This window comes from Aythya fuligula, chromosome 5, assembly GCF_009819795.1.
Source record: "Aythya fuligula isolate bAytFul2 chromosome 5, bAytFul2.pri, whole genome shotgun sequence".
NCBI classification, from domain to species: Eukaryota; Metazoa; Chordata; class Aves; order Anseriformes; family Anatidae; genus Aythya; species Aythya fuligula.
In genome coordinates this window covers 19,654,426-19,681,403 of record NC_045563.1, presented here as the reverse complement: position 1 = coordinate 19,681,403, position 26,978 = coordinate 19,654,426, and the positions used below count along the sequence as shown (strand labels likewise).

General features: G+C 50.7%; 5 protein-coding genes across 8 annotated transcripts in view; 3 read left to right on the top strand and 2 right to left on the bottom strand.

Moving 5' to 3' along the window:
• Window positions 1–11,419, top strand: part of MYRF (myelin regulatory factor) — a 61,690-nt gene extending 50,271 nt beyond the window's left edge. For 2 of the 4 annotated variants that reach the window (XM_032189090.1, XM_032189087.1), the window contains 12 exons: window positions 308–380; window positions 700–788; window positions 953–1,021; window positions 1,686–1,766; window positions 3,723–3,808; window positions 4,023–4,184; window positions 4,933–5,226; window positions 5,778–5,865; window positions 6,207–6,281; window positions 6,433–6,535; window positions 6,966–7,040; window positions 7,417–11,419. In XM_032189090.1, coding sequence (XP_032044981.1) covers window positions 308–380; window positions 700–788; window positions 953–1,021; window positions 1,686–1,766; window positions 3,723–3,808; window positions 4,023–4,184; window positions 4,933–5,226; window positions 5,778–5,865; window positions 6,207–6,281; window positions 6,433–6,535; window positions 6,966–7,040; window positions 7,417–7,503 — 1,282 coding nt within the window. In that variant the 3' untranslated portion in view covers window positions 7,504–11,419. The remainder of the gene's footprint in view (window positions 1–307; window positions 381–699; window positions 789–952; window positions 1,022–1,685; window positions 1,767–3,722; window positions 3,809–4,022; window positions 4,185–4,932; window positions 5,227–5,777; window positions 5,866–6,206; window positions 6,282–6,432; window positions 6,536–6,965; window positions 7,041–7,416) is intronic. The other 2 variants (XM_032189089.1, XM_032189088.1) reach the window with 2 other exon arrangements.
• A 576-nt stretch (window positions 11,420–11,995) lies between these two features.
• TMEM258 (transmembrane protein 258) lies at window positions 11,996–13,309 on the bottom strand. The gene is made up of 4 exons (XM_032189147.1): window positions 13,250–13,309; window positions 12,918–13,027; window positions 12,669–12,821; window positions 11,996–12,149 (listed from the first exon to the last, which is right to left on the bottom strand). Exons 1-3 carry the CDS (start codon window positions 13,250–13,252, stop codon window positions 12,695–12,697), a joined length of 240 nt encoding a protein of 79 aa, XP_032045038.1. The 5' UTR covers window positions 13,253–13,309; the 3' UTR covers window positions 11,996–12,149; window positions 12,669–12,694.
• A 100-nt stretch (window positions 13,310–13,409) lies between these two features.
• Window positions 13,410–15,822, top strand: FEN1 (flap structure-specific endonuclease 1). Its single transcript, XM_032189120.1, has 2 exons — window positions 13,410–13,455; window positions 14,069–15,822. Exon 2 carries the CDS (start codon window positions 14,070–14,072, stop codon window positions 15,213–15,215), a length of 1,146 nt encoding a protein of 381 aa, XP_032045011.1. The 5' UTR covers window positions 13,410–13,455; window position 14,069; the 3' UTR covers window positions 15,216–15,822.
• Window positions 15,823–19,750: 3,928 nt separating this feature from the next.
• Window positions 19,751–20,725, top strand: LOC116489511 (olfactory receptor 1052-like). Its single transcript, XM_032187934.1, has one exon. The coding sequence runs from the start codon at window positions 19,757–19,759 to the stop codon at window positions 20,723–20,725; it is 969 nt and encodes a 322-aa protein (XP_032043825.1). The 5' UTR covers window positions 19,751–19,756.
• Window positions 20,726–22,912: 2,187 nt separating this feature from the next.
• LOC116489510 (olfactory receptor 8I2-like) lies at window positions 22,913–23,857 on the bottom strand. The gene has a single exon (XM_032187933.1). The coding sequence runs from the start codon at window positions 23,855–23,857 to the stop codon at window positions 22,913–22,915; it is 945 nt and encodes a 314-aa protein (XP_032043824.1).
• Between the last annotated feature and the right edge of the window lie 3,121 nt (window positions 23,858–26,978).

Below are 26,978 nucleotides of genomic sequence, written 5' to 3'. Positions count from 1 at the left end.
ATCACCATGTTTTTCCAGATTAGTGAGTGGCATTCTCAGAGCAAAGAGTTTCTTGCGTTTCCAAAATTGTTATACTGACCTATGTCAGCTTATGAAGGTTTGGGGCAGAATTCAGGCTTTCTGAGCCAATGCACCAGCATCCCCCTCCACCCCAGAGCAGGCTGAGTGACAAGGGTTTGTGCCTGTCATGTCACAAAGAGATTTCTTCCCTGGCAGAGAATCACGGTTTTGCCTGAGAACCACTCGAGGTGCAGTGGCAGGGCCTGTCCCTGCACAGCTCAGCTCGATTCCTCCTTTCTCCTTGCAGCCAAGCAGGAAGCCAGTTCAGCCGTGCAGGAAGCATGCCCCACAAAAAGAGGCCCCACAAAGTAGCCAGCAAGGTAAGGGACTGCTCCCAGCTGAGTGTTGCTGTGCAGGGGAAGGTGGTCTGCTTGGGATCAGTCTTCTGCATGGTTCTCCAGTGTTTTCCTGCACATGCTGCAGAGGGAGAGACCCGGACTGCTCCCATTTCCTCATCTCTCTTTCCTTTTCGTCCATGCCTAATGAAGGCATTATCTGGCTTCTGCTCTGAGGGGTTTCAGGGCTTGCAGGGGAACAGGAGGAAAGTTTGGAATGTGATGGGTGGGATCCGTGTTCAGAAGCAGAGAGGACCAGAGCGATAAAGAGTCCTGAGCTGATATTGCGCTTTCTGTCTTGTAGTCACCATCAGTTGTCCCGGAGCAGGCCTGCATCAGTCAGCGCTTCCTGCAAGGCACCATCATTGCCCTGGTCATCATCATGGCCTTCAGGTGAGACCATATACCCAGGCTGCTGCTTCACCATCTCTCTCCAGCTCATCAGCTTGGTCTAGGCTGGGCCAACTGAACAGGCAGTGCTGGAAACACAGTTTGCTTCATTTCCAAGGAGTGGTCTCATGCCTGTCCTCAGCTTGTACCTCTCTCTGTCTTTTCAGTGTGGTGTCCATGTCCACACTCTATGTGCTGAGCTTGCGCAGTGAGGAGGACCTTGTGGACATCGATGGGTAGGTACCTCTGGGCTTTGTGGGAAGGATGTGGTGCCTGGGGCAGTCTGAGGCAGAAAGAGCAGCCACCGTGGGGTTACTGACCACGGTTCCAGTGAGCCACGCTGTAAAGCCAGCCAAATGTGTCCATGTATCCAAGCCTTACATTGTTTGCAGCAAGAAGTGAGAACAGAGAAGAAAAAGAAAATGTCCTGATGTTTGTCTGCTCACATACTCATGGCCTGTCTGAATGTTATTTGGTTGCCTCTTCTGATGGATTAAAACAGCACAGTCCCACTGCCTCTGGTGGGGCTGGACCAGGCAAGGGCATAAGGCAAGGGTACAGACTGCAAGCAGTGTCCTTAATGTGCAGAGAGTATCGAGGGAATGGCCCCAGCAGTGTGCACACGGTTAGCCTGGGCTGGGCATTCAGTTTCAGCACACTTCACTCCTTTGGGAGCTCACGATACCAGATAATGAGTCTCTTTTTCTCTCTTTTCCCTGTCCTCTCCCTCTTGTTGTGGTTACATCTCCCATCCAACCCATTTTCTTTCTACTTTCACTTTAATTTTCCCTTTCTTGTCTTCCATTTCCATTATCTTCCATGCCCTCTTTCATTCCCCCCTGCCCTTCCTCACTTCTACCAACCCTCCTTTTCTTCCCTTCTCCCTTCACTGCCCTGTAGCTCTTTTGCTGTGCCCACTGCCTGTCTCCTGGCCCTCTTTCGGCACAGGGGTCCCGGGGTCCCGGTCGCTCTATGCCCACGGTACGTTACTCTTTCATTCTACTGTTATTTAATTGTTGCATCCTTTCTCTCAGTTCCTCTTTTTCTTCCATCCACACCACAGAAGACAAAGAATCTTAGGCAAAACATGAAGGCAAAGAAAGGGATACAAATACAGCTCAGCAGCTGGAGCTCCAGGAGGAATAGTGGATTGAAGAGGCAGTGAATCAAAGGCTAAATAAAGAAGTTACATACTGCAGGTAGAGCAGGAGCAGGCAGTATGAAAGACGTGAAGGGAGTATTTAAAAAGGATGGAAACTGAAGAATTAGCCCAAAAAATGTTCCTACCCTCTCTTCATATATGAGTAGTTTTATTATGAAGGGTCACTCTCAATTATAGGACAGCTTAGTGTGCAAAAGAAGGACATAAAAAAAAACAACAACAACAAAAAAAAAACACAACACAACTTAATTGTTTCTTTATATGAGCCATTACTACTGGGAATGCTTGGGAAGGTACTGACTCAGTTCTCCTGGTGTCTGACTCACTAACAGGCAAGTTACTGAAGTGTCCAACTGGTTTATAAACTCCACTCCTATATTTTGCCACTGCAGGAAAAGCAATATCTTCAGAAAAATAAATAGAAAGTGTGTTTGAGAGGTATGGCCTTAAATATCTTACTGCAACACCAGGAAAGCTGGCTGAGCTACTAATTAGGAACAGACACGTAAAGCATCTTTGTTGATGTGATCTGCAGGGCTGCAGCAACATACTTCCCTTTAAAGGAAAACAGGTCTTATTTGTCTATCAGCACCCTTTCAACAAAGTGCTGCATAAAGAGCAGTGGAAGGCGTGTTAATTTGTTCTTTTTAGAACTACACAGCAGTGTTTCACAAGAAGCTATTAAAAAAGTAGTTGCTCATGGGATGCAAGATAAAACCAGGCATGGAAAGTGTTGACAAAGGAAATGGAGGACCTTGAGGGATAGAGGTAGATCTTCAGCTGGGATGAAGGTTGGCTCCAGAGGCTGGTGTCCACATGTCCTCCAGGAGACCACTATTGTGTCTCTGTTAACTAAAAAAAGAAGTATATGTAATCAGGTAAGTCTTGCAGGTGACAGTGGTATTTGGGTTTCTCTAAATGAACAAAGGCTCCATTTATCTTTGATAAACCTTGATTGGTGCTAAGGGGACAGGCAGGACAAGCAAAATGTGGGACAGAGAAAACTGAAATGAGGAGGGACTGGAGAGGTGAAATCTTTAATTTTTGTTAGGAACTGAGTAGGAATCTCTGCCTGGTGGGCAGCTGCAGTCTGTGAAGGCAAGAGGCTGTGTTTATCCCATCTCTCCACAGGCAGTAGCTGGTGCCTAGACAAAATGAAAAGGGGAGAAAAACAGCACCAGGCAGTGGTTACTCACTTCTCATATTTGCCCCACCACCCACATGAGGTGCCTGTGGCTTCCTCAGCTTCAGTGAAATGCCTGAAATTGAGTAGGACAAATCTAGGTGGGATTGTGTGTATTTCTAAACAAACAAGCAAACAAACAAACAAACAAAAAAACAAACACAAGGTGAGGAACCATCTCAAATCTTGAGACCCAGGCATGTAAATCCACCCCAGAGATCACTATTAGAAAGTAAATTCACTGAGTAGTCTTTTCCACAGTGAGCACCAAGGGAGCATTGCTCATGTCCTCTGAACCAGATTAGGCTTGTCCGTGCCATGGGACAGCCACACCATCTTTTGTGACATTTCCTAGCTCTCCTAGCTGTCTTTGTGGCTTGTGTGCCTCTCTCCTGCCTTGCTTTCCTTTCCCAGAGCACTCCAGTTTACTGCCGGAGTCCAGTCTACTACCACTGCACTCTGTGCCTGCTCTTGCTCTGTGTACCTGGTCCCATCGACCCACTCACTGCTACAGCTGCTTCTCCCTTCCCGTACAAGTGACACCGTGGTTCCCTGCAGTGGAGGTTTTCACTCGTGTTTTCCTACATTTCAGGGCAAGCCAGAACTTTGATAAAACGCAGATGGTGCGGTCCACAGCTGCGTCAGGCGGAGCCAGTAGCAAGACCCCCCCACAGCATGGTAGGTCACAGCATGGCAGGGGGCACAGCAGACACACAGGGGTTGTGGTGCTGGGTGATGGTCACAGCTGTAGCTCCTTGCCATGGGTTCACTGGCGTGGAGCTGTCTGCATGCTGGGAGGTCCTGGGGCTGTGGTTTTATAGACAGGGTGCTGATGGCATGTGATGCTCCTTCCCTTGGCTTATTCCAAGTGTCTCTCCTCTTTGCCCTGCAGTCACAGCAAATGTGCCTGACTTGCTCAGCAGTTCCCCCGGTCACAGTGTGCTAGCGTGCTTCAACCCACCTTGTTTCTCCATGTGCTGCTCTGCTGCTCCCACCAACGTCTCCTCCATCGCCCTGTCTGAGACCAGCCCTACTCATGCCACTAACAGGACAGGTAAGTACCAGCCCAGCAGGAGGTGCTGGGACGACTCTGTGCTGTCCGTCCCACCACTGTGTCACCTCAGATCCCTCACCTAGTTTCTCACCTACCTCTTCACCTTATGAAAATGACACGCAGCCTCCGCAAGGTGCCCAGTTTCCTCCACACCCACTGCCTGGAGGGGCTGAGACCTGCTCCAGCATGCAGCCAGGGGGCAAAGCAGGACTGCCAGGCTGCTCAGCCTTTGCTGCCTGTGCGGTGTGGTTTTGTACATCCCTGATCATGCTGCCAGGGTAAGTGGGGACTGGAAGGTCCCCATGGAGCTCGGCCATGAGAGGCTATGCCAGGCCTGTGTTTGCTTTGAGCAGGGTTTGGGCAGGCCAGGAGCTGCGCTGCCTCTTGGCTGCACAAGCAGGGCTTTTGCAAGCTCTTACTCCATCACCATTGCAGGAGCAACAGCACCTCAGGCAGTCAGAGCAGAGCTGTAACAGCCCTGGAGTCATGCCTTAAATACTGCCCTGTGCAAGGGCAGTGCAGTGCCCGCTCTTTGTTCCCACAGCCTGTCACAGCTTCCCTGTCTGCGAGGATTTTGCACCATTCCCTCCAGGCACGGAGGCTGTTACACACGGGGGTGTAATGCTGGAGGAGACACTGGGACAGGACAAGCCCAGAGCTGACAGCCCTTCTCTCTGCACTGGCCTTGGAGGCAGGAATGCTGCCAGCCTCTGCCTCTCAGCGCAACCTCTCTCCCTTTCCTTCGCAGACCAAAGTCAGACCTCACTCCTGCCAGTGACAAATATCAAAGCCAAATCCAGGGGCGTCACCGGAAAAGCGACCTCCTACACCAAGTGGCCAAAGACGCCTGACAGGTCTCAGAGCTTCGGCAGCCCCAATGCCAGCCCCTCCTCCCCCTTCACCCACCTCCAGGGCAAATCCAAGTACATCTCCAACCTCTCGCTCTCCCGCAGCAACTCCCCACTGGGGCAGGCCCGGCAGCAGCGCAGCATCAAGCAGCCGGTGAGCGAGTGGCCCCGCACGAAGGATCCCAGCACGGATGGTAGGTGGGCCCTCTCCTCTTCCATCCCCACAGCAGCACCGCACCCCCGGGCAGCCTCTTGGGGTATCCTCCGTTGTCTGGGTCCCTCACTGTGTCCCTGGGCTGTGGCTTGTTCATCCTCAGCTCTTCCAGTGCAGCCGGGTTCAATCTCCACCTCTGCGCTTCCTCCCCCTGCTGCCCTACGCTTTCTGGTCGAGTTAGTCCCTTGGTTCCCTTCTGAGGCTGCCATTACGGCAACTCCCTTCATAGCCCCACCACTCAGCCTTTTCCAAATTAGATTTAGAGAAAGAAACACACAGGTTCAGTCATGTTGGTAGCAGAGGGAAAGGAGTTTGCTGACCAGCCACTGGCAGCAGAGCCTCAGGCTCGTGGCTCTCTGTGGCTGGACGTGGTGTTAGCGCAGTGTTGCAGCAGGGTGACCCTTCTCTCTGATGGCATGGGGATGCAGAAAGACAGTCTCAGTGCCCGGCGTCCCTTCCAGCCCTCCTCACCCAGGCTGCCCCAGCTGCCATCCCTTTGCCGTTCCTACATTGCCCGTCTCCCACCTGCAGGGCCAAGCCCAGTGCTGCGCTCCATCCGGATCCTGGAGATCGACATGGCCATCCAGTCCCAGTACTGCACAGCCAGCAACGCATGCAGGTGAGCAAGGCTGGGATAGCTGCTGGCACGGTGGTGGCATCTTGGGGAGCTCCAGAAGCAGGTGGGCAGCTCCTGGAGCTTTGGGCCTTTTCCTACCATCACCCAGAGGCAGCCCTTGCCGCTCCGTGGACAGAGGAGCTGGGGCTTGGGGTCCAGCCCTGCTCCTTCACCTGCAGTGCAGGAAGACTGCATTTGATGATGAGTTCTCCCTTGGGAATTAGCCTGGGAAGCCTTCCCCTCTGAAGTCCCAACCCAACAGAGACTTTGGGTCCTGTCCCAACCATCTCTCAGCCAGCTGCAATGCTGCGGTCAGGTCTAATGCACTTTCTGTCTCCCTGTAGGACTGGGAACTTCACCTACCGCATCCCTGTCAGCCAGCTCACAGCAGTGAACACCAACCTGACCCTGGAGATGAAGTGAGTGGGCAGGGCTGCTTTCTTTGGTGCTTCTGTACCCTCGAAGTCAGCAGGATACTGTGCCATGTCACTGCGGTGTCTGTTGCCCAGCCTTGTAAGAGACAGCAGAGGCTGGTGCCTTCCAGGGTCTCACCACATCTTGTCTCCCCAGCTCCTCCTCCACGTTGACCATCTCCCTTTGTGATGTTGTCTCCAGCGACCCCTGCCAGGATACCGTGAGCACAGACAGCTCCACCAATGCCACGGACATGCAGGTAGGGAGGGTTGGGCTCACAGAATCCACATTTGTGAAGCATCACCACCAACACAACACAGATACCTCCAGAAAGGACTACAGCAGTCTGGCCAGGGCAGCACAAGAGTTGCTGAAGGGACTTTGTGCTCTGATAGCTGTACTCTGCACTGCCTGCTGTAAATGTACCTCAGATATCCCTGCACCAGCTGGTCATGTAGTACTCAGTGCTTCTGATGCTTGTGGAGCTGGATAAAATGTCTAAGTACCTCCTTGCCCCACTCTCAATCCAGCTCTATTGCTGATCTTGGAGGTGGTACTTCTGCTCCAGAGACAGCTGTAGGGTCACTCGACAGAGGGGGGTTGTGCATTTCCTTGCTAGTCTGCCCTAGGAGGACATCCCGGGATGCTCAGCCTGGGTCTCATCTCCCCCCTTCTGTTTTCTTCCCCAGGAAACATCGCACCGTTGGCCTCTCGTGATGATGTCTTTCAGGGAGTTCACCTACCACTTCAGAGTAGCGCAGCCTGTGAGTACCAGCAGCTGCTTTGCCTTTCCTCTTGTCCAGGGCTAAGTGGAAGGAGAGCGATGGGAATGTGGCACCATCGTGGCACAGGTTTCGTGCCCACATTGTGTGGGGAGCCTTCCACAGCCCTCTCCAGCATGGCTGTTCCCTTCCAAGCCACGCAGGTAGTAGAGGGATGTAATTCAGGGCGGGGAGGGGGGGGAACAAGTGCCTACCCACACATGGGGAAGGGCAGTGCGACAGAGCCAGCTGCTCACACGCAGGCCTAGAACAGATTATGATCTTTGTCTGTGCCAGCACAAAGTTCAGGCACAATCCCCCCCCCTTGGAGCATGCATCTTGCCTGTCTGTAAGCTCTTTTTCTTGCTTTCTCACATAGGGCCGAGCCAACTGCAGCACTACTCCCGAGCAGATGGGACACCTTTTCACTGACTATTATTTCCAGTTTTACTGGCTCTGTGAGTGAGTCCTGGCAGCACCAGTGCCCTCTGGTTGGAGAGAGGAGGGGGACTGGTGACACTGGGGAGACTCCCGTACACCCTCCTCCAATAGCCCCCAGCCCCACCTTACCCCCATCACCCGCTTCAGGCGTGGAGCTGGTTTGGCTGTGGCTGGCGATGCAGACACTGAAGCACAGCACACACAGAACATAGGACCTAAGCCACAGAAACACAACCAGCCCTGCAGTGTCTCCTGGACTCACCCAGCACCACCTCCTGCCACCCCACACGCCCTGGACACCTCTCCATCCCTTATGGGGGACGCTTGTGTCTCCCGTCGCTTCTCCTGCCCCCTGTGACACTGGATTTGAAAGCATTACACTGGACTGAATGTGGACAGATCTGCCACGTCCCGCAGCACGGATGGGAGCTCCATCCTGTACTGGCCCACTGGTCCCAGATGTGCCACGTCAGCTCTCCGCAACACTGGAATTGCTCAACACTGGAGCCCTTTCCAAGAGGGAAACGCTGGAGTTTCACCTGGAAAGGAAGGCTGTGCCTGGACGTACTGGAAGTCGTACACTGGAGTTGCTGTTCCTTCTAGTTTGGCCCAGGGCCATCCCCTGCAGCCCCCCTCCGCAGACCCCTGGAGACCCCAGGAACCCTGAACAGACCATTCTCTGCAGACAGCAAGAGAAGGTGCAGCTTCCACGTTTGCCCTCCCTGTCCCCCTCTCCTCGCTGTGCTCCGTCACCGTATCCAGGTCTGGATGGATAAACCTAAGAACCCCACTGAAGATGCTGCTGAGGCTGTGCCCAGGCCAAACCACGCGTGGGGATGCTTGCCATCAACCCATGGGAGAAAAATTAACCCCAAGCCACCTGTGTTAAGTGTCGTGGGGACCCGTTTCCTTCGTTTGCCAGCAGCGCGTGGCCTCTTGCAGTGCATGTGGAGCTGCCCAGTCGTCTCGAGTCAACGCAGCTGCTCCACCCAGACGTGCTGAGAATGACCACTGGCAACACACAGCTCACCCTGCAGAGCCAGGCTGGGTCACTGGGGCTGCATGGCCTGGTCTCACTGCACCACCAGGCTAACAGATCTCTGCCAGGCACTGGCAAAAAGAGGCTGATTTTCTCCCACAAAGGAGGAGACAACAGCAGTGACTGTGGGTCCTCGCTGTCACCGTTCTCAGAAAGCAGTGATGTTGAGTGTACTTTGGGTATTTTTACTGTTACAAGTTCTTAACTTGCTAAACTACTGAATTTTATTTTTTTTTTTAAGCCGTATAAAAATGGGTCTCTTAATTCTGTCCCTGTTGAGCTACGTCGTGTCTCACATAGGAAACCAAAGGGGGCCACTGCTGAGCTCCACAGTAAAGCTTGACTGCTACAGCTGTGCCGGGACATGTCAGAGTGACCAGCGCTCACGCGTCCTGCCCCAGCCCCTCTCGCTGAAGAAGGAGCCCTCTGCACTCCTGGAGGCTGAGCCACCATACAGCTGTGACTCGTTTTTCCAAGGAAGCAGCAGCCACTGCTGTGGAAGGGCAGTGAGGGGGAAACACCACTCTCCAGTCCTGAAGGAAACTCTAAAGCTGGCTTCAGAGAAGAGCAACCTTGCCCCTTGCGGCCCCGTCACTGGACACAGGCGGCTCAAACCAAACTGGTTTTGGGAAAGTGCATCAGGCTCCGGCTGCTGCATTTTGTTCCTGTCAGTGGAGATGGATGCAGCAGTCCCTCTGCCACCACCAGCTGGCTCGGCTGTGCCGGAGAAAGAAGCTGCAAAGATGTTTTAGCCGATAGATGGTTCCTACGTGCACCTCGTGGGACCCTACCCTGCCTTCCCTCCCCAGCCTGGGGAGCAGCTTTATCTCCTGTCACCTGCTTCAGAGCTCCCTTCTGAGTTTCTCCCAGCAGAGCAGCCGTAGCCTTGTGCTTCCTTGCAGCATCACTGGGGGTTTGTGTCCCTGCCTCCAGAGGACCTGGCCCCTTCCTTTGTTTGCAGGGCAGATTCGAGGTCAGGTCTTCATTCCCGTGCCGTGCCTGTGGGCAGCAAACAGCGACCTACATCGGTGATGCGCTCCGGTTACTAAAACGCACTGAAGCCTGGGCAGCCAGGAAACGGAGGGTGAGCAGGGAATGCCAGGCAGGCAAGTGGGAATGAAGCTCACGGAGGCCTTCTGCCCCGCTCTGGGGAGCCTGGAGAGAGAGCAAGAGGTCCAAAGGCATGGGGGTGCCTACGCACACACAGGTCAGTCAGCTCCATGTCCAGGCTTTTCTGCTGCCTGCAGCTGGTAGGGAAACCCTGCAGCAAAGCGCTCTGGAGAGGATGCTCGCTGCTCTTCTCTCCACCTGCCCGAGGCGTTCTTGCCCAGCCTTAACCTGTGAAGTTGCTTTCTTGGCAGCTTCTACTCTCCAGTTGGCAATCAGTGGCCCAGCCTGGCAAGTCCTTACTGAGGTGAGCGATGCCTTGTGCTCCTCGAGGGCTGCTCAGCTGAGGGGTGGCCTTCTCAGACCCTTCTCAGCCACTGTTTTCCCTTACTGCCAAACTGGTCTCGATGCCCGTGCCCTTTTTCAGCCCCCGCAGGGGCACCGGGCAGTGCCGTGAGGGCCAGAGCTGAAAGTGCTGCCTGCAATCCCCACCACCGCCCCCCTCACTGATGGTCATGGCTGAGGGCAGCTGAGAGCCGGGTCTGCTTCTCCCCTGCCGCAGGGGAAGCTGCTCCGAGGGGGGAGGAAGCAATCAATCACTGGAAACGCCAGCAGCAGTGGCCCAGGGGGAGATGGAGCCTCTCAGGTGTCCCCGCAATGCTTAGCCATGGGGTTTATGAGGGCCCCAGCGAACCAAGTGCCTAAGGGCTACGGGAACATCTCTAGTGCCTTTTTCTGCTAACAGGACTGTACAAGGGAACGGTGGTTTCCCATGCGTGTGCTGAATGCTGCGTGCCTCAAAACCAGCGGCCAGTTAGCTCAATAAATGAGGGGAGGCAATAGCTAACGTGCAAAGGGTGGTCTGAGCCCCCATACAGCTGTTTTACAGCAGAAAACCACACGGGCTGACAGCGATCCACAGCATCAGAGCTTCAGAATGCCATCTTCGGCATCTTATGTTGCTGAAAACCGTATCTTTTGTCTTAAAGTACACCACAAATCATACACCAGCTCCACGGGCAGCTGCACAGCAGTATGACAGCAAGGCAGGAACGAGCTCAGAGGGGGAGTTGTAGTGATGAAAGGGTCACGGGATTGCTTCTAAGCCCCCAGAAACAGCTGTTTGCACAGGCTGCCCCTCGAGGTTCCTGCCCTGCCCACCGGTAACTACAGCTGTGTTCCCCATCCCCAATCAGTAACAAGAGAGTTAACAATCAGGCCTTTCCCTGCATGAGACGGAGGGAGCTCTGAGCCGATGTCTCCAGCCTCACAGCCTGGGGAAAACCCTCTCTTCAGCTGGAAACAAGATGCTTCATCTCTCTAGACATTCTTGGCAGGAAGGAAGACGAGCGTGGATACGAGGCCACTTGCCAAAGTTTGGCTCTTTTGGAGTTTGTTTCAAAAGCAAATTCACAAACATTCTGTCCTACTGTTAGAGCTTAAAGCCTGTAAATAGAGACTATGCCACCACTGCAAGAATTAAGGAAAAAAAAAAAAAAGAGTAAAGCACTAATTTGTTTGGTTTAAATGTTGCTGTCACAGCTTTAATCACTGTATATTGCCAGCAAGTTTGTAGAATTGCCTTCTTAGCAGGTATTATTGATTATCGGTTTTTATTTGTGGGAAACAAGCGTGGTTTCCCTCCTTTCTTTCTGATTTATATTTATATTTTGCCGAATTTGAGTGCTGAGTCTCCGGATCCCCCACTTTTTTGTTTGGCTTATTTAGACTTTGTTTTATGCTCAAGGTAAATACGCCCATATAAATAAATATATAAATACTGCTTTGTATCCAAGGATGGCTCCTGGCTGCGTTCCTCCCTTGCTATGAAAAAACAGCCTTTTGGGTCAGTAGTTATACGCTGCTTGTCACAAGACTGAGGAACCCCAGTGCCACCTGCTCAGCGTGAGCTTCCAGACGTGCACAGGTTGGGGTCAGGATAACTGCAGGCTGTGGCTGCTCACTGCTACGCAGCACACACGCTTTTGACCAGATTTAAGTTCTGGCTCATGCCTCAAAGGTCAGGTCCAGACCCAAAAGCATCTGAGAGCACTCGCAGAGGGAAAGCTCCTCTACCAAATAGGAAAGTTTGACACCAGGGATGTGTCACACACCACCAGCTGCAGTTTCACAGCAGTAACTCTGCAGCTCAATTCCAATTGTGTGTTCAATAGCCTAGAAGGAAATACAAACTGTGCTCGATTCCTTACAAAACAGCTGCTCCAGCTGCTGAAATCAGCCAAGGAGACGGCTGCTGGAATTGCAGGTGCAACACAGGGACCATCCCAAAGCTCATGGATTTTGTGCAGAAATCAAGGCTGTTTCAAAAAGCCCGGTGAAAAGAAAAGCCAGGTGAAAGACAAACCGCAAGTCCAAAGGCAGGTGCATCACGAAGCCAGCTTTATTCAGGTTTGGTTTGTTGTGCTGGCAGCAGTCACCTGACAGGAGCACAGTCCATGCCTGACACAGGCTTCCTTGTAGAAATGTAAAAGAAATATAAAAAGAGCTTCTGCAGGGCCTCCCACCTAGAACCAAAGGAGAGAGGAAGGAGGTGAGACAGCTTTACCCAGAGCAGCCCTGGACGCTGCTGCAGCCGCTCCAACTGCAGCCTGCCAGGGCTGTGTGAGCACACAAAAAGCCCCACAGCGTGGGGCAGATCCCCCACCAGGTTCTGCTGGGTCAGAAACACTCCTTGAGCAGAGGAGCGCACTGCCTCAAATTGAACACCGGTTCTGCCCTGGAGGGCACGGGACCCCTCTCCACCCAAATCAGCCAGCAGCTGCGTTGCAGCTCAGCACTGGCAGAAGCGCAGCTGATGGAGGAAGAGCAGCAGCAGAGGCGTGTGCTGCGAGGCCGCTGCGCTGCTTAAACCCCAGGGCTGCCCTGAGGAGGCTGAGATCAGAGCACGGCCATTTATATCCCCTAAATCTGCCCCCGAAGGAATCTGGGTTTGGTACAGAGCAGCTGCCCTGGCGGCAGCTCTCCGGGCACCCCCTGCACGCAGGCACCATGCACGCACAGCACAAAGGTCTCGGGCAGCTTACAGCCGTCGGGGGGGCGCCGGGCAGCCTCAGACGTAGATACCGACCCACAGCAGCAGGAACAGGACACCGAAACCCATGAAGAGCGAGGCCACCAGCGAGATCAGCAGCTCCTTGTAGATGTCCCGCGTGTACTTGGTGGAGGTCACCTCGTAGCTGCCGGCGGGGGGGGTTAAGGCGACAACGGGGGCACAGCGAAGCGACACCACCCCCACCCCAGCCCGTCCCGGTGCCGGTGTCCCCGCAGGATACACGAAGAACCATGCGGTGAAGAACATGCCGATGGCCAGCAGCACCACGGTGAGGTGCGGGAACACGGCCGGGTTCACCGGGCTGGTGTACCGGCTCATCGCCTCCAGCTCCTGCGGGGGCACGGCGGCGGGCAGCGGCGGCTCCCGGGGATCCCCGGCCCCCGGGCCCTGTCCCCGCGTCCCCTCCTCAGCCCCCGATCCCCGGTTCCCGGTCCCGGCCTAGGCCCCGCTCTCCTCCCCGGCCCCATTCCCGGTTCCCAGCCCCCGGTCCCGGTTCCCTTCAGTCAGATCCCGGTTCCCGTCCCCGTTCCCCGTTCCCGGTGCCGCTCCCACCATTGCCGCCCCAGCTCCCGGGCCCGTCCCGTCCGCTCCCGACACGTCGCCCCGGCTCCCGCCGCCGCCCGCCCCTCGTCGGAAGCGGAAGCGGAAACGGAAGCGGAGCGTGCCGGGACGGGGGGCGGGGCGCGGCGGGAGGGAGCCGCTGCTCATTGGCTCCGGCGGGCCGCGCGGCTGAGCGCGGGAGCGGCGGCACCGGGAGGGTAATGGCGGCGGGGGGAGCGGGGCTGGGGGCTGGGAACGGGACCGGGACCGGGACCAGGGCTGGGACCAGGGAATGGGAACGGGGCCGGGGCAAGGGGCTGGTACCGGGATTGGAAATGGGGACAGGGACCTGGGAGCAGGGACCGGGACCAGGATTGGGAACAGGAATGGGACCGGGGACGGGAAGCGGGACCGGGAGCTGGGACCGGGAATGGGAACAGGACCAGGACCAGGGAACGGGAACGGGACTGGGGCCAGGGGCTGGTACCGGGATTGGGAACGGGGACCGGGAACAGGAATGGGACCGGGACCGGGATATGGGAACAGGGACTGGGAACAGGACCAGGACCAGGGGCTGGAATCGGGATTGGGAATGGGAACCGGGACCTGGGAACAGGGCTGGGGGCTGGGACCAGGACTAGGGACTGGGAGCGGGACCAGTGCCAGGGACCGGGAGCAGGGATTGGGGCCAGGGCTGGAACTGGGACCGGGACCAGTTTCGGGGTCTGCATCCCGCAGGGCACATACTCCCGGTGCTGTGGGGGGCCGTCCCCATCCCCCTGTTCCTTCCCAGCCCCCACGGGCGCTGAGCGCAGCCCCTGTGCCCCGCAGGATGGGAATCCACGGCCTGGCCAAGCTGATCGCCGACGTGGCGCCTGGCGCCATCCGCGAGAACGACATCAAGGCGTACTTCGGGCGCAAGGTGGCCATCGACGCCTCCATGAGCATCTACCAGTTCCTGATCGCCGTGCGGCAGGGCGCCGAGGTGCTGCAGAACGAGGAGGGCGAGACCACCAGCCACCTGATGGGCATGTTCTACCGCACCATCCGCATGGTGGAGAACGGCATCAAGCCCGTGTACGTCTTCGACGGCAAGCCGCCCCAGCTGAAGTCGGGGGAGCTGGCCAAGAGAACCGAGCGCCGGGCCGAGGCCGAGAAGCACCTGCAGGAGGCCCAGCAGGCCGGAGAGGAGACCAACATCGAGAAGTTCAGCAAGAGGCTGGTCAAGGTGACCCAGCAGCACACCGATGAGTGCAAGAAGCTGCTGATGCTGATGGGCATCCCCTACGTGGAGGCGCCGGGGGAGGCGGAAGCCAGCTGCGCCACCCTGGTGAAGGCGGGGAAGGTCTATGCGGCCGCCACGGAAGATATGGATTGCCTGACCTTCGGCAGTCCCGTGCTGATGCGGCATCTTACCGCCAGCGAGGCTAAGAAGCTGCCCATCCAGGAGTTCCACCTGAACCGTATCCTGCAGGACCTCGATCTGACCTGGGAACAGTTTGTGGATCTGTGCATCCTCCTGGGATGCGACTACTGCGAGAGCATCCGCGGCATCGGGCCCAAGCGGGCCGTTGAGCTCATCAGGCAGCACAAAACCATTGAGGCGATCGTTCAGCACATAGACACCAAGAAGTACCCTCTGCCCGAGAACTGGTTGCACAAAGAGGCCCAGAAGCTCTTCCTAGAGCCGGACGTGGTCAACCCTGACGATGTTGAGCTGAAGTGGACGGAGCCAAACGAAGAGGAGCTCGTCCAGTTCATGTGCGTGGAGAAGCAGTTCAACGAGGAGCGCGTCCGCAACGGCGTCAAAAGGCTGAGCAAAAGCCGTCAGGGCAGCACGCAGGGCCGGCTGGATGACTTCTTCAAGGTGACGGGCTCCATCACATCAGCCAAGCGCAAGGAGCCCGAGTCCAAGGGGTCGGCAAAGAAGAAAGCCAAGACCAACAGTGCCGCAGCCAAGTTCAAAAAGGGGAAATAACCAGACTCAAACCCCAGCCGTTAGTTTTTATGCTCCACTGGGAATTTTTGGCTAATAACAAACAGTTGTCTTTCTGTCCTGTGTGTCACTGCTTGGTAGGTTGCTGTCAAAGTCCTTCTGACAAGGCTAGGCTAGTGAAAGATGCGAGTGCTTCAGCAGCGGTAGTAAGACGCGGGGCTGGGGGGCAAAGAGGGCTGAGATCTGCAGCTTGGGGGAGCTGGAAGGGGTGAGAAGGTGGTGGGTGAGGAACAAGGGGGCTGCGTTCAGCAGTTCAGCTGCAGCCTCTGTCACTTGGAGGCTTTTCACATTGAGGCCTCAGGGATGGGAGGTGACACCCAACCACAAATCCCCTTTTGATTTAAGAGGTAAAAAGCTGAGCACCTACAGAGTGAACCAGGTACAGGTATTGGAGGAGAGATTTCTCCCTGACACGGCTCATCTAAAAAGAGGTAAGGTGCAAGCAGCAAAGGCAGAAAATGGGGAGACATGAACGGAAGGCAAGGTGGAATTGGGAGGAGACTTGAAATAATGAGGTAAGCTTCTCCCTTTAGTGAGGACCTCAGGTACTGGATTCCTCCTTCCCTTACTGTCGTCATTTTTCTTTTAAAAAAAAAAAAATAAAAAATCTGTATCATGGATTCCAAAGCCCTGCCCTGCTCTTAATGCATAAGCTGACCTGACAAGCTGACCTGAAACTGCAGCTCTCCAACCCTGAATCTCCCTGCTAGGCTCAATTTTATGTTTAATAAGAAAAATGTCAATAAACCTAAAATGGAAACCTCCTCAGCCCCTTGATTTCTTAACACATCCTTCCACATTGTGCACACAGAGACACAGATCCCAGACTAAGGAGAAAAAAAACAATGCCTTTTTTTTTTTTTAATTTTGTTCTGTATTTTGCATAACCTTTTACTTGTCAAAACGATGTGTGGTTTTTTTTTCTTTCCAGAATAAAATTTATATGCAAATACATTTACTAAATTCTCTGGACTGATAGGTTAAACCTTGTTGCTGAAGGTTGCACTGGTAAAGTAAAATCTCATTTTTCATGAGGAAACTCATTAATGAAAATAGGCAATAAATCAAGCTGAGGCCTGAATACAGGAAATCCATGTTTTAATCCAGGTGTTAACAGTGACTTGAAAGAGTTGTTGACAACAGATCTGTGGGTCACCTCTTTACAAACTTATACAGCAAGAAACCAGGCTTGTTTCAGAGGGGGCTTCTATTAACATTGTTAAAATAACCCTGATTTTTAAGCCTCCTCCACCACTCAGTAGGGAAATTGATCTGAAGCTTCAGGTGCTCCAAGTGCTCTGGCTACGTACAGTGCTCAAAGCTAATGTTACACCTAAAAGCTGCCAAATAGTCACTGCTTGGGCTGGAAAGGCCTTGTTACTCACATGCTCTTTGGTGTGTTCAAAACCACAGAGTCTGGGGGATTTGACAAAGGTTCCAGTGCCAATCTCCTTGGCTGTGGGCACTGCTGCGTCTTAAATCACGGGGAAGATCTCATGGTGAAGGGAACAAATGTAACCACTGCCCAAAAATGAAGAAACTAACAGAAAGCAAAAACAAACCCACACCTGTTAGCAATTACAAATCTGTTCTCATTTGCTTGTCTAAATGTTAGGAACCTGATCTGCAGTCACAGATGGGACGCATCCTCTGATGCATTTTCAGGGCGGAATGTGTTTCTCCTTCACTGCCTGCAGAAGCAGCTTGGAGAGCTAGATCAGACTCTTGATTGAATTATAAGGAGCTTGGGTATCTATGTCCCCGATAGGTGCCTTCAGGCAGGCACCCAGAAGTAGTCACTTTCATTTTGAGCAGACTTCCACTTCTCTAGGAGCCATCTTCCTAACACGGGAATTGGGGAGCATGCCTGCCCAACCTTGGCATCCCATCAAGCTTTGTCATATAGCTTCTTTCCCTCCGTGGCTTTGCCAAAATAAAGGTTCCTTCCCCCAACCCATCTCACCTCATCCACACCAGCGCTGAACAAACAAACGTTAATGAGCACTTTCCACATGGTTAGCCGGGGGAGACCAGATCCAAGTCCATGCTTACCCAGATTCTTACGAGAGTTTCTAATGATCCCCTTTGTGGTTGGCGTGAAACTTTGCTGAGCTGCGATTTACTTTGGGGATTTTATCAATGAGAGCCAAAGGAGTAAATGCATCCCGCAGCTGCCCCCCTGCACAAGCCCTTGGGGACGCTACGTAACCCGCCCTGGTCAAAAGGCTGCTGTGGCCGTTCTGCCTCGCTTCTCAGCGGCACATCTGCAAACTTCCCTCCACGTCTAATATCAGAATATTTCTAAGAATGGAGAAAAATGGATCCCATTTCTTCTTTCTACCTTAGGACAACGTGCACATTTGGTGTGCAAATCGCAGAAACACGTTTGGATGCCAGGTAAGAGCGCAGTGTTATGCAGGGAAAGCAGGACTGTAGGCACACACTTCAAATCCAGTGTAGGGTTAAATCACACAGTATTCAAGCTTGTAAGATTATTGATACAGAGCAAAAGCTTAGCAAAATATACCTGGACTCTACATTTTCCGTACATCTGAAATTCTAATGACTAGATGTTACCTGGAGGCTTCCTATGTAGGCGTCACCATCTGATTGGGACAAAATCTCAGAGAAAACATTTGAAGAGCTACTCTCCTGCCCTGAACACATAAAATGAATAGAGCAGACAGAGGGAAGACAAGGGTAGGAGCATGTTATGGCCACACACAGAAGCCGTGCAGCCTGGGAGACCTGCACAGGTCTCAGCCTGTGAGGAATCAGCACAACTTTTGGTTCTGCGGGAGTTTTGGCCATGGGGATTTTTCTCTAAGCAGAATAAAACTGTGCAGCAGTGCCTGGAGCAACTCCCGATGGAATATTGATCATTGCTTGGGAAAGAGAGAACTTGGTCCCAGCACTAGGGTGGGGTGGATTTTCTATGTGGTAAGGATGTCCAGGTGCACTCAGGAAAACGGTCATTTAGTGGAAGGGAAAAGCAGCTGCAGCCAAAACCTAGAAATATCCTAGCAGCTATCTGTGGTTGTTGGCAACTCATGAAGGGATCTGTAAACTGAGAACAGTGTCTGCTATGGAACGGTAAGTAGGACTCTAGCTGCATGTGGGAAAAGTGGGATGTGGCAATAGATCTCAAATTTGGGTTCCCTGGTGGGAACCACTACAACACAGGTGATTAAGTAACACATTCACTGATGCCTGGTGCATGAGCAGAACCACCAGGCATTGCCCCCTGCATCCTGTCATGCTTCAGGGCAATGTCCTGTAGAGAAAACAGCAGCACGCTCGAGTTGGGTAGGTGCTAATCGTGCCTTTAATAAGGGAGAGCAAGGGTCTTTGAAAACTATGAGACAGCTGAGCATTAGGGAGAGGCCTCCGTATTGCAGAGAAGCAGAAGGAGGGGAACGAGGGTGCTGAGCCACACATAGGAGGTTTTCCTGATGTGGTGGCACAAGTTTGCTTCAAGGAGCTTCTGAATTAGGGCCCCTCTTTCCTTGCTGTTCATCTCAAGTACCACCCACCTGCCTGCCTTCTGGGTCATCTCATTCCACTACCTTTTTCTTTTTCCCTACGTTTCCCTACACAAAGTTTTCCACTGCAGTTTATCACAATCATCTTATTGATAATTAACATGAGAACAGCTTTTTATACCAGGAACCAGGCTTCCAGGCATAGGAAGGATTCCTGAAATCTGCTGTGCTCTACTAGAAAGAGTGAGTAATGGGGACGGGAGGGTCTTGATTAGAAAAATACCACGTGCACAGTGTTTTGTGGTTTGAAAAGTGAAGGCACCAATTTTCTTTCTATTGTATGGAGCCTTCTAATACATGATTAATTTTTTGTTGTTGTTCCTCACCGCCTGGATTTCCATGGATACAACGAACAGATTTCTACTAAATATGTATTGTGTACAAGTCACATCTTTGTCCTGCAATGCTGAAGCCCAGCCTGAAAATGCCCATCTTGGGAGGAGAAAAAACATGTAAATACTAATTGAGCTGGAGCAGACACACGTTAAGTGTAACAAAACCCCATTTCTCTGAATTCCCACACTGGCTGGGGGACGTTCCCTTCTCTCAGTGGTTAGGGAGAAGTTACTCCATCCTGCGACTTCATGACCCTGGCATGCTGAGCCTTCTCATGGGGAAAGGCAGCACATTTGTAAAGTCCTCACAAATCCACCACAGCGTCTCCAAATGTTTTTTCGAATCATGCGTTACTGGCTTTTTTTTCTGAAAAGGAAAACTCATTTTTAAATTCAGCCTCATGACTAAAGAGGACAAAACGCAGCTTCTGAAGGGCTTCGTGTGAGTTGCTCTGCCCGTGGGGGCTTGCTGGGAACCTAACCAGAGTTAGCTGGTGCCTTGACTATCAAAGCTTTTTACTTTTAATGGGCAATCAACATAAGGTACTTGCTGATAGCAGCATCATATGCAAGCCATGCCATTGCTCTTACATACTACCCAGTTTTTCCTCCTTCCAACAGGTACGCTACTCTGATACGTGGTGATATGGCTGAAGGCAATAGCTCCGTGGTGACCCAGTTCATCCTCCTAGGACTGACAAGTGAGCCCAAGCTGCAGACTCCTCTCTTCATAGTCTTCTCAGTGATTTATCTCATCACCCTGATGGGCAATCTTGGGCTCATCACTCTGATCACGACAACCCCCCAGCTGCACACTCCCATGTACTTCTTCCTCTGCAATTTGTCTGTTGTTGATCTTTGCTACTCCTCTGTCTTTTGTCCCAGGCTGCTTATTGTCTTCCTGGTTGAAAATAAAACCATTTCTTACTCTGCCTGCTTCACCCAGCATTTCTTTTTTCTTGTGTTCGTGACCACAGAGGTGTTCTTGCTGGCTGTGATGGCATACGACCGCTGCGTAGCTATTTGCAACCCCCTGCTCTACGCTGTTTCCATGCCCAAGAGAGTCTGTGTGCAGCTGGTGGCTGGGTCGTACCTGGGAGGGATTTTGAACTCCCTAACCCAAACGTGCTGCTTGTTGCCCTTGCCGTTCTGTGGGCCCAATGTCATCAACCATTACTTCTGTGACACCAACCCTCTGCTGAAACTCACCTGTGCTGATGACCACCTCAATGAGCTTTTGCTTGTAACCTTCAATGGGACCATTTCCATGTCCGTGCTCTTCATCATCCTCATCTCATACGCATACATCCTCGTCTGCATCCTGAGGATCAGCTCTGCCAGAGGCAGGCACAAAGCCTTCTCCACCTGCGCCTCCCACCTGCTGACCGTCACCTTGTTCTACGTGCCCGCTGGACTCAGCCACATGCAGACGGCTTCCAAATACTCGCTGCAAATGGAGAAAGTCACCGCAGTGTTTTACACCATGGTTGTCCCTATGCTTAACCCCATGATCTACAGCTTGAGGAACAAAGAGGTCAAGGATGTGCTCAGAAGAGCCACGGCAAAAAACATTTTTGCGAGCTGCCCACTGACCAAGTTGACCCCGATCAGCTGATGTAAAAGGAAAGAGGCAAGAGGTTTGTGTTGGCTCTCCAGAGTAGTAAGGAGTCACATACTTGTAGAGAAACAGATGCAGCAAATTTTAACCCTGCTTTAAATTTTGCAGAGACTCCGTGTTACCCAACATCCTGCCTTCACAGGTCTCATAAGCATTTCCTTGTCATCTCTTGCTTTATTCAGAAATTAGGTAATATCAGAGAAGGTGGTACAAATAAGCTCAAAAGGATTCTCCCTTTTAGCCTCAGTTTCATAAGAAATTGCACTAATTCAAGTAGTGATTCCCTCCAGGAGCAAGCTCAAGAACTGGAGGGCTTTGTGGAGGTATTACCAAAAAAAGCCTCATTTCTGCAAACTACAAGAAAATAATCTCATTTTCTTCCAGGAGGATGTGCTGTGGAAAGTAAGGAAAGAGAAAGGGAGCAGAGACACTGAGTGAGCAGGTGATGAGGGCAGTAAGTCTACATGTTGTGATCTGGTGTATTTATCAAGATGCTAAATAGTTGAGTGACCATGATTTATTTTGATGGCCATGGGGATCATGACCTAAGCTTAACAACTGCATTGGTTATTACAATATCTTAACTATTTTATTTTATTTTATTTTATTTTATTTTATTTTATTTTATTTATTTTATTTTATATTTTTTCTCAGCTGTAAAGGTCTGCATTGTGGATGAATAACATAGAATAAAATAAAATCTGCCCAGAGCATCCAGCTTAGCAGGGCTCACTTCACAAGAGACAACACCAGGAAAACAAACCAACATTCTTTGTAAACCCTTTCACAAAAGCTTGTGTTACTCTCAGCTTGGACACTAGATGGTCTTGCCCAACCTGAGGAGCAGTTCATGTGTTTTGCTATTGGGAGCCATCAAGTTGTTCCAGGGGAGGTTTAGGTCAGGAAGAATTTAGTCACTGAGAGGGCGGTTGGGCATTGGGACGGGCTGCCTGGGGAGGTGGTGGAGTCCCCATCCCTGGAGGTAGTGAAGAGACATGTGGACGTCTGGCTGAAGGTGGATGCCCCAGGTGGGAACAATGACCGTGGCTGCCCTTTCTGATGCCCCAGCAAGATAGGAACCGTTTTTTTTTTGTTTCCCACCCAGCACCCTAAACAGGTCCAGCACTGCGCTTCACCTCCTCTGACGTGTTCCTCTGCACCATGGGTGGAAGGATGGAGTAGAAAGGAGTGCCGAGCTCCTCTGCTGTGTGTGACAGTTCTCGCCCCACTATCCTGAGTCACCCCGAATAAGCATTTCAGCAGCCCCTCTCTCTGTCTTGTGGGGATTTGCCCAAATGCCTCTGTTTTTCATACAAGCTCCACCACAAGGTTTGTTTAAAAGCTCTATAGTGGTTTTAACTGGTTGCCATTTCATTCATTCATTCGTTCTTCATTATGACTCTTTTAGGAAAAACAAACAAACAAAAAAACAACAACAACGTAGTTTACAAAGATGTTTATTTAAATAAGTCACTATTTATTGACTTCAGCATTTATACAAGCAACAATGGTTGTACACATTCTTCCATAAATTGTATAGTTCATTGAACATATAGGGCATGTCTTGATTAAACATTAAAAAAATCTTTCTGCCTACTGTTCTCTCTAGAACACCTTTCACCTCAGTCATGCTGCACCCTGCAGAAGAGACATAATTCTGTCAGGTGTTGTTCAGTGATTGCCACACAAAGAATTTGAGACTCTAATTATCCAAAAAGAAAAGATAAGTAGATGTAAAAACAAAACAAAACAAACAAAAACACATCCCAAGAAGATCTATGTGAAGATTTTGATTGGGATGTGCTTCTGGCAATGTTCTAATTAATCTACGTGTGCCCATGGCAAGTTGTTGGTACAGATACAAGTCCCCTGAGCTAATGCCATGGCTTTGTGGTTTCTGATGTTTCTTCTTTACAGCAGGGAAAATGACCTATACACAAAACATCAGGGTACCATGTTGTTTTTGCTGCACAAGCGCTGACAATTATTCTGACGGACTATTGAAGGCTCATGCCATGATTAAAATGCATCGTGATTGTTTGAAGTGGATGATTTGCTGTGTGGTACTCTGTACCTGTTATTGCTGTGTGATCTCCCTGTCTGTAAGCTCAACAATAACGCCAGCTGATGACTGTTCCTTCATTACCGCCAAAGCGCTGCAGAGCTCCCAATGTGGCTTCAAAGTCAGTGCACATGTGGGAACAGCCTTTGGCCCCACAGCCTCCTCAGAGCCCCCTTCACCTCCCTGTTCCTCAGGCTGTAGACCAGGGGGTTGAGCAAGGGGGTCACTGCAGTGTAGAAGACAGAAACCAGTTTCTCTTCGCCCTGTGGTCTAGCTTTGCTGGGCAGCATGTAGGTGACCAGCCCTGGCACGTAGAAGATGGTGATGGCAGCCAGGTGGGAGGTGCAGGTGGAGAACAACTTCATTCGCGTCCCTGCAGAAGGCATCCGCAGGACTGTGTAGAGGATGCAGGTGTAGGATGCCAGGATCACCAGGATGGAGCCCAAGATGTTGAGCTCAGCACTGCAGACCTGCAGGATGTGGTTGGGGCGGGTGCTGGAGCAGGAGAGGTGCAGGAGGGCAGGCAGCTCGCAGAAGAAGTGGTCGATGCTCCTCGCCCGGCAGAAAGCCAACCTCCCCGCCATCACCGTGTGTACCAGCGAGGTTAGGAAGCCTGCAGCATACACCAGCATGGTCATCCTGTAGCAACGTGCCCAGGACATGAGGGCAGTGTAGTGCAGTGGCTGGCACACGGCTGCATACCGGTCGTAAACCATCACCCCCAGGAGAAAGCACTCGCAGATGACGAGCATGAGGAAAACATGCATCTGGGCAAAGCAGCCCACAAAAGAGATGTTGCTTGTCCCAAACAGGAAGGTCTCCAGGGCTTTGGGGATGACAGCAGAGGAAAGGCAGAAGTCCATGAAGGACAAGTGCGTCAGGAAGAAATACATGGGTGCGTACAGCTGGGGGTCAGTGTTAATCAGCAGCATCAGCAGCAGGTTCCCCATCACCAATAGTGCATACAATGATAAGAAAATAATGAACATGGGCATTTGTAGCTCTGGAACACCAGAGAATCCCAAGAGGATGAAGCCAGACAAAGCTGTGAAGTTTTCACCATCCATATTTTTATTAAGTTATGGTGAAGATGTATAGAAATAAAACGAATCAGTGAAATAAAGCTCCAAGAGAGAAATATTGTGGAAGAATCACAGCTTCACCCATACAGTAAATGCAATAGAAAGTAGTATAATTTTTAGAAAATTATAAGGTGACTCTGTCGTTAGCCAAAATTCCAAGTCAAACAAGCGAAGGCTATAATCACACAGGTATTAAAAGCAAATAAACACTGCTGTGATTTATATAGCATACATGTATACTAAGGAGCCATAAAGTTTATTCAAGTGTAACAAATCAAAGTCAAATAAATATATTCCAAGATGTGTAAAAGAGAGAAGCTAGGAATTCCCACTACTGCTTTCTGGAAATTTTAAGGATTTTTCTCTCTTCTTTTTTTTTCCCCCAGACAGAATCATTGTTCTTCTATAGCATCACCAGTTGGTGTACAGCCTTTTCATTTTGACGCAAAGTATTGCACTTGCAATTGGTATTTTATTTATTTATTTATTTATTTATTTATTTAATTTGTCTGTTTTTGAAGAAAAATCCCTGTCAGTGCTAGGTAGGGGGAACAGCAGAGGTGTTGTCTCTGGCACAGCTTTGCTGAGCTTGCAGCAAGCTTTCTACAACCCACTCAAACATCCACCTATTTAAAAATGGTCTTAAAATAAATATATAAGCCAAAATTCAGAAGTTGCAGCTAGCTGCTACCTGGACATTTCCATTTCCCATGTCCAGTCACTCTGCAGGTGGAAGATCTGCCTACAGATGTCTACACCTCAGCTAGCCATCTAAAATGTTTCTGGATCAGTTTTAGGTGGGATCAGGAGCATGTTCTTTGAGCATATTTCCTGGTCACTCATTTTATTCTACTGAACTAAGATCTTCTAGGACAACACAGGCTGGAAATGTAGACATAGCCTCCATTTGTTGTCAACAGAAATAAGTGTGCTTTTAAGGGCACAAATCATCCAGTTTCATCAAAGGAATTAGACTGATGGTGACCTCTAGATGTACAATCCCATCCCAAAGAGATCATCTGTTACAACCACCTCCCGCATGAGGCCCCAGCCCTGGAGCAAAGCAGACCTTACTTAACCTGCTTCAAAGTTCAGAATATTCAAGATGTTAAAGACCTTGCCGACACAGATGAAGCTCCTTCTGAGCATGAGCACACACTGCAGGGCTTCATGGAGCAGAAGGTTTTTTTCTGGATTTTCTTCTCATCCCAACGGAAATGTGTGACAATGGCTGCTGGTCAGCCATATAAACAGAAATACCAATTTAGGCTGTTTTTCTTTCTTTTTGCTTATTTGTTTTGGTCTGTTTTGATTAGGCTTGCTACTTGACCACTGGAAAACAAAACAATTATAAAATCTACAAGGTATAAACAAAAGTACCCCCAAAGTCCTCTATTATCTACCCCCCTTTCTCAGTTGTACATCCCTGTGCTCACTTGTTCCAGAATCTTTTCTCTTTACTCTCTTTGAAGGTTGGACTTGACGATCTTGTACGTCTTTTCCAACACAGATGATTCTACTCTTGCCTCCAGCTCTTTCCTGAAGTGTGGTAAGACAAAGAAAATGAAGCTACAGATGGCCTAGTGCTGAAAAGCTGTTCTGGAGCTTATTTCATTCTGAAGTTGCCACTAAGGGGCTTTCGCCAGTCTGTCTTTACAACAGAGTAGTTCTTACCCTTTTCCTAAGGAAAGAGATCAAGTCTGTCCAGCAGCATCTTCAAAACAGGCTCTGATCTGTGTCACCAAAGCCATGGCATGAAAGCTGTAGAGTCCAGCTCTTTCAGTAGGGATGTACAGGCGAGATGCAAATATTTTTTTATGCAAGTGTCTGCACATAATTATTTTTCTGAGCCTTATATAAGCATGGTTATAAGGCAGATGTATGTGTGTTTATAAGGGAGATGTCATTTGCTGACCTTTGGGACTTGCTCCCTGAGTAATGCCAAGTCTGAAGCATAGGAGAGCAGGGATGCACTGTAATTAGTATTATTTTCAATATTGGACTGAACCAGGGCTTGGAAAAATAGTTTGAAATGTTTTCAAATTTAGTTGTTTATAAGTAAGTTGTCATATTGAGAAACAATGAAGACTCATGTGATCTGAAATCTATTTGTTAATGCGAGCTTTCATATTAATGTGCTCGCACTTGAGACATAAAACTCTCAGTAATACATGATACATGTAAGCAAACAGATATATATATTTTTTTTATTTGGTTATTTCCTCAAACTTTGAGTGGAGGTTTCCCAGAGGCTGTGTTTGGTCCTTCGGCTCATGACTCAAACACATATCGGGCTGCCTCTCCATCGTCATAAACATCCCAACACTCAAGCATCAAGCAGAAGGCATCAGTGGGGTCTGGACATGTATCCCATCAGTCTGAGGCACTCATCTCCCAACAAAATGCTCAGATTTCTCCCTGAACCTAAACTGCCGGTGCACCAGAAAGTGCTGAGAAGTATTTGTGACGTGTTAAGTGGTAAATAATAGTTCTGTCAGACAGAGCGTAGCAATTTCAAAAGTGCTCCCACACAGTATGAAGATGAAAGCTGGATCTCACACCTCATCCCGTTTAGTACCCAAATGGTCACTGAAATTACTTCATCTGACCAAACGTGGGTATAGAATCCAGTCCCATGTATATGTGTTAATTAAGGGGGCTACATACATTTGGGAGTTTGTGGTCTGCTGGATGGGTAGCAGGTAGGAGAATTAACCCTTTTTTACACTACTGGAAAGAAACGCTCTTTTCTCTCCAAAAAGGAGGCTGGGAGAGACCCAGCACACACAAGATGCAAAGGAGCAGAACTCTGAGAAAAACTGATGGAGCATCATATGGAAAATGTAGATAAAATGGCTTACATGTTCGTCTAAATACCTTCTATATTATTCATCTAAACACATTTTTTGATGCCAGGTCAGCAGCAACCTGAATTATTTCAGGTCAAGCCTGAATTATTTTTTGGTACCTTCCTGCATTAACTTGGTTGCAGCAGAGAGCCAAAATCTGACCCATCCCTTCAGGAGGCCAACCTGTCCACTGACTGCCAGGAAAGCCTAAGCAGGCTCTGCTTGGAATGGTTAATGCTCCAAGGCAGAAAACTCAG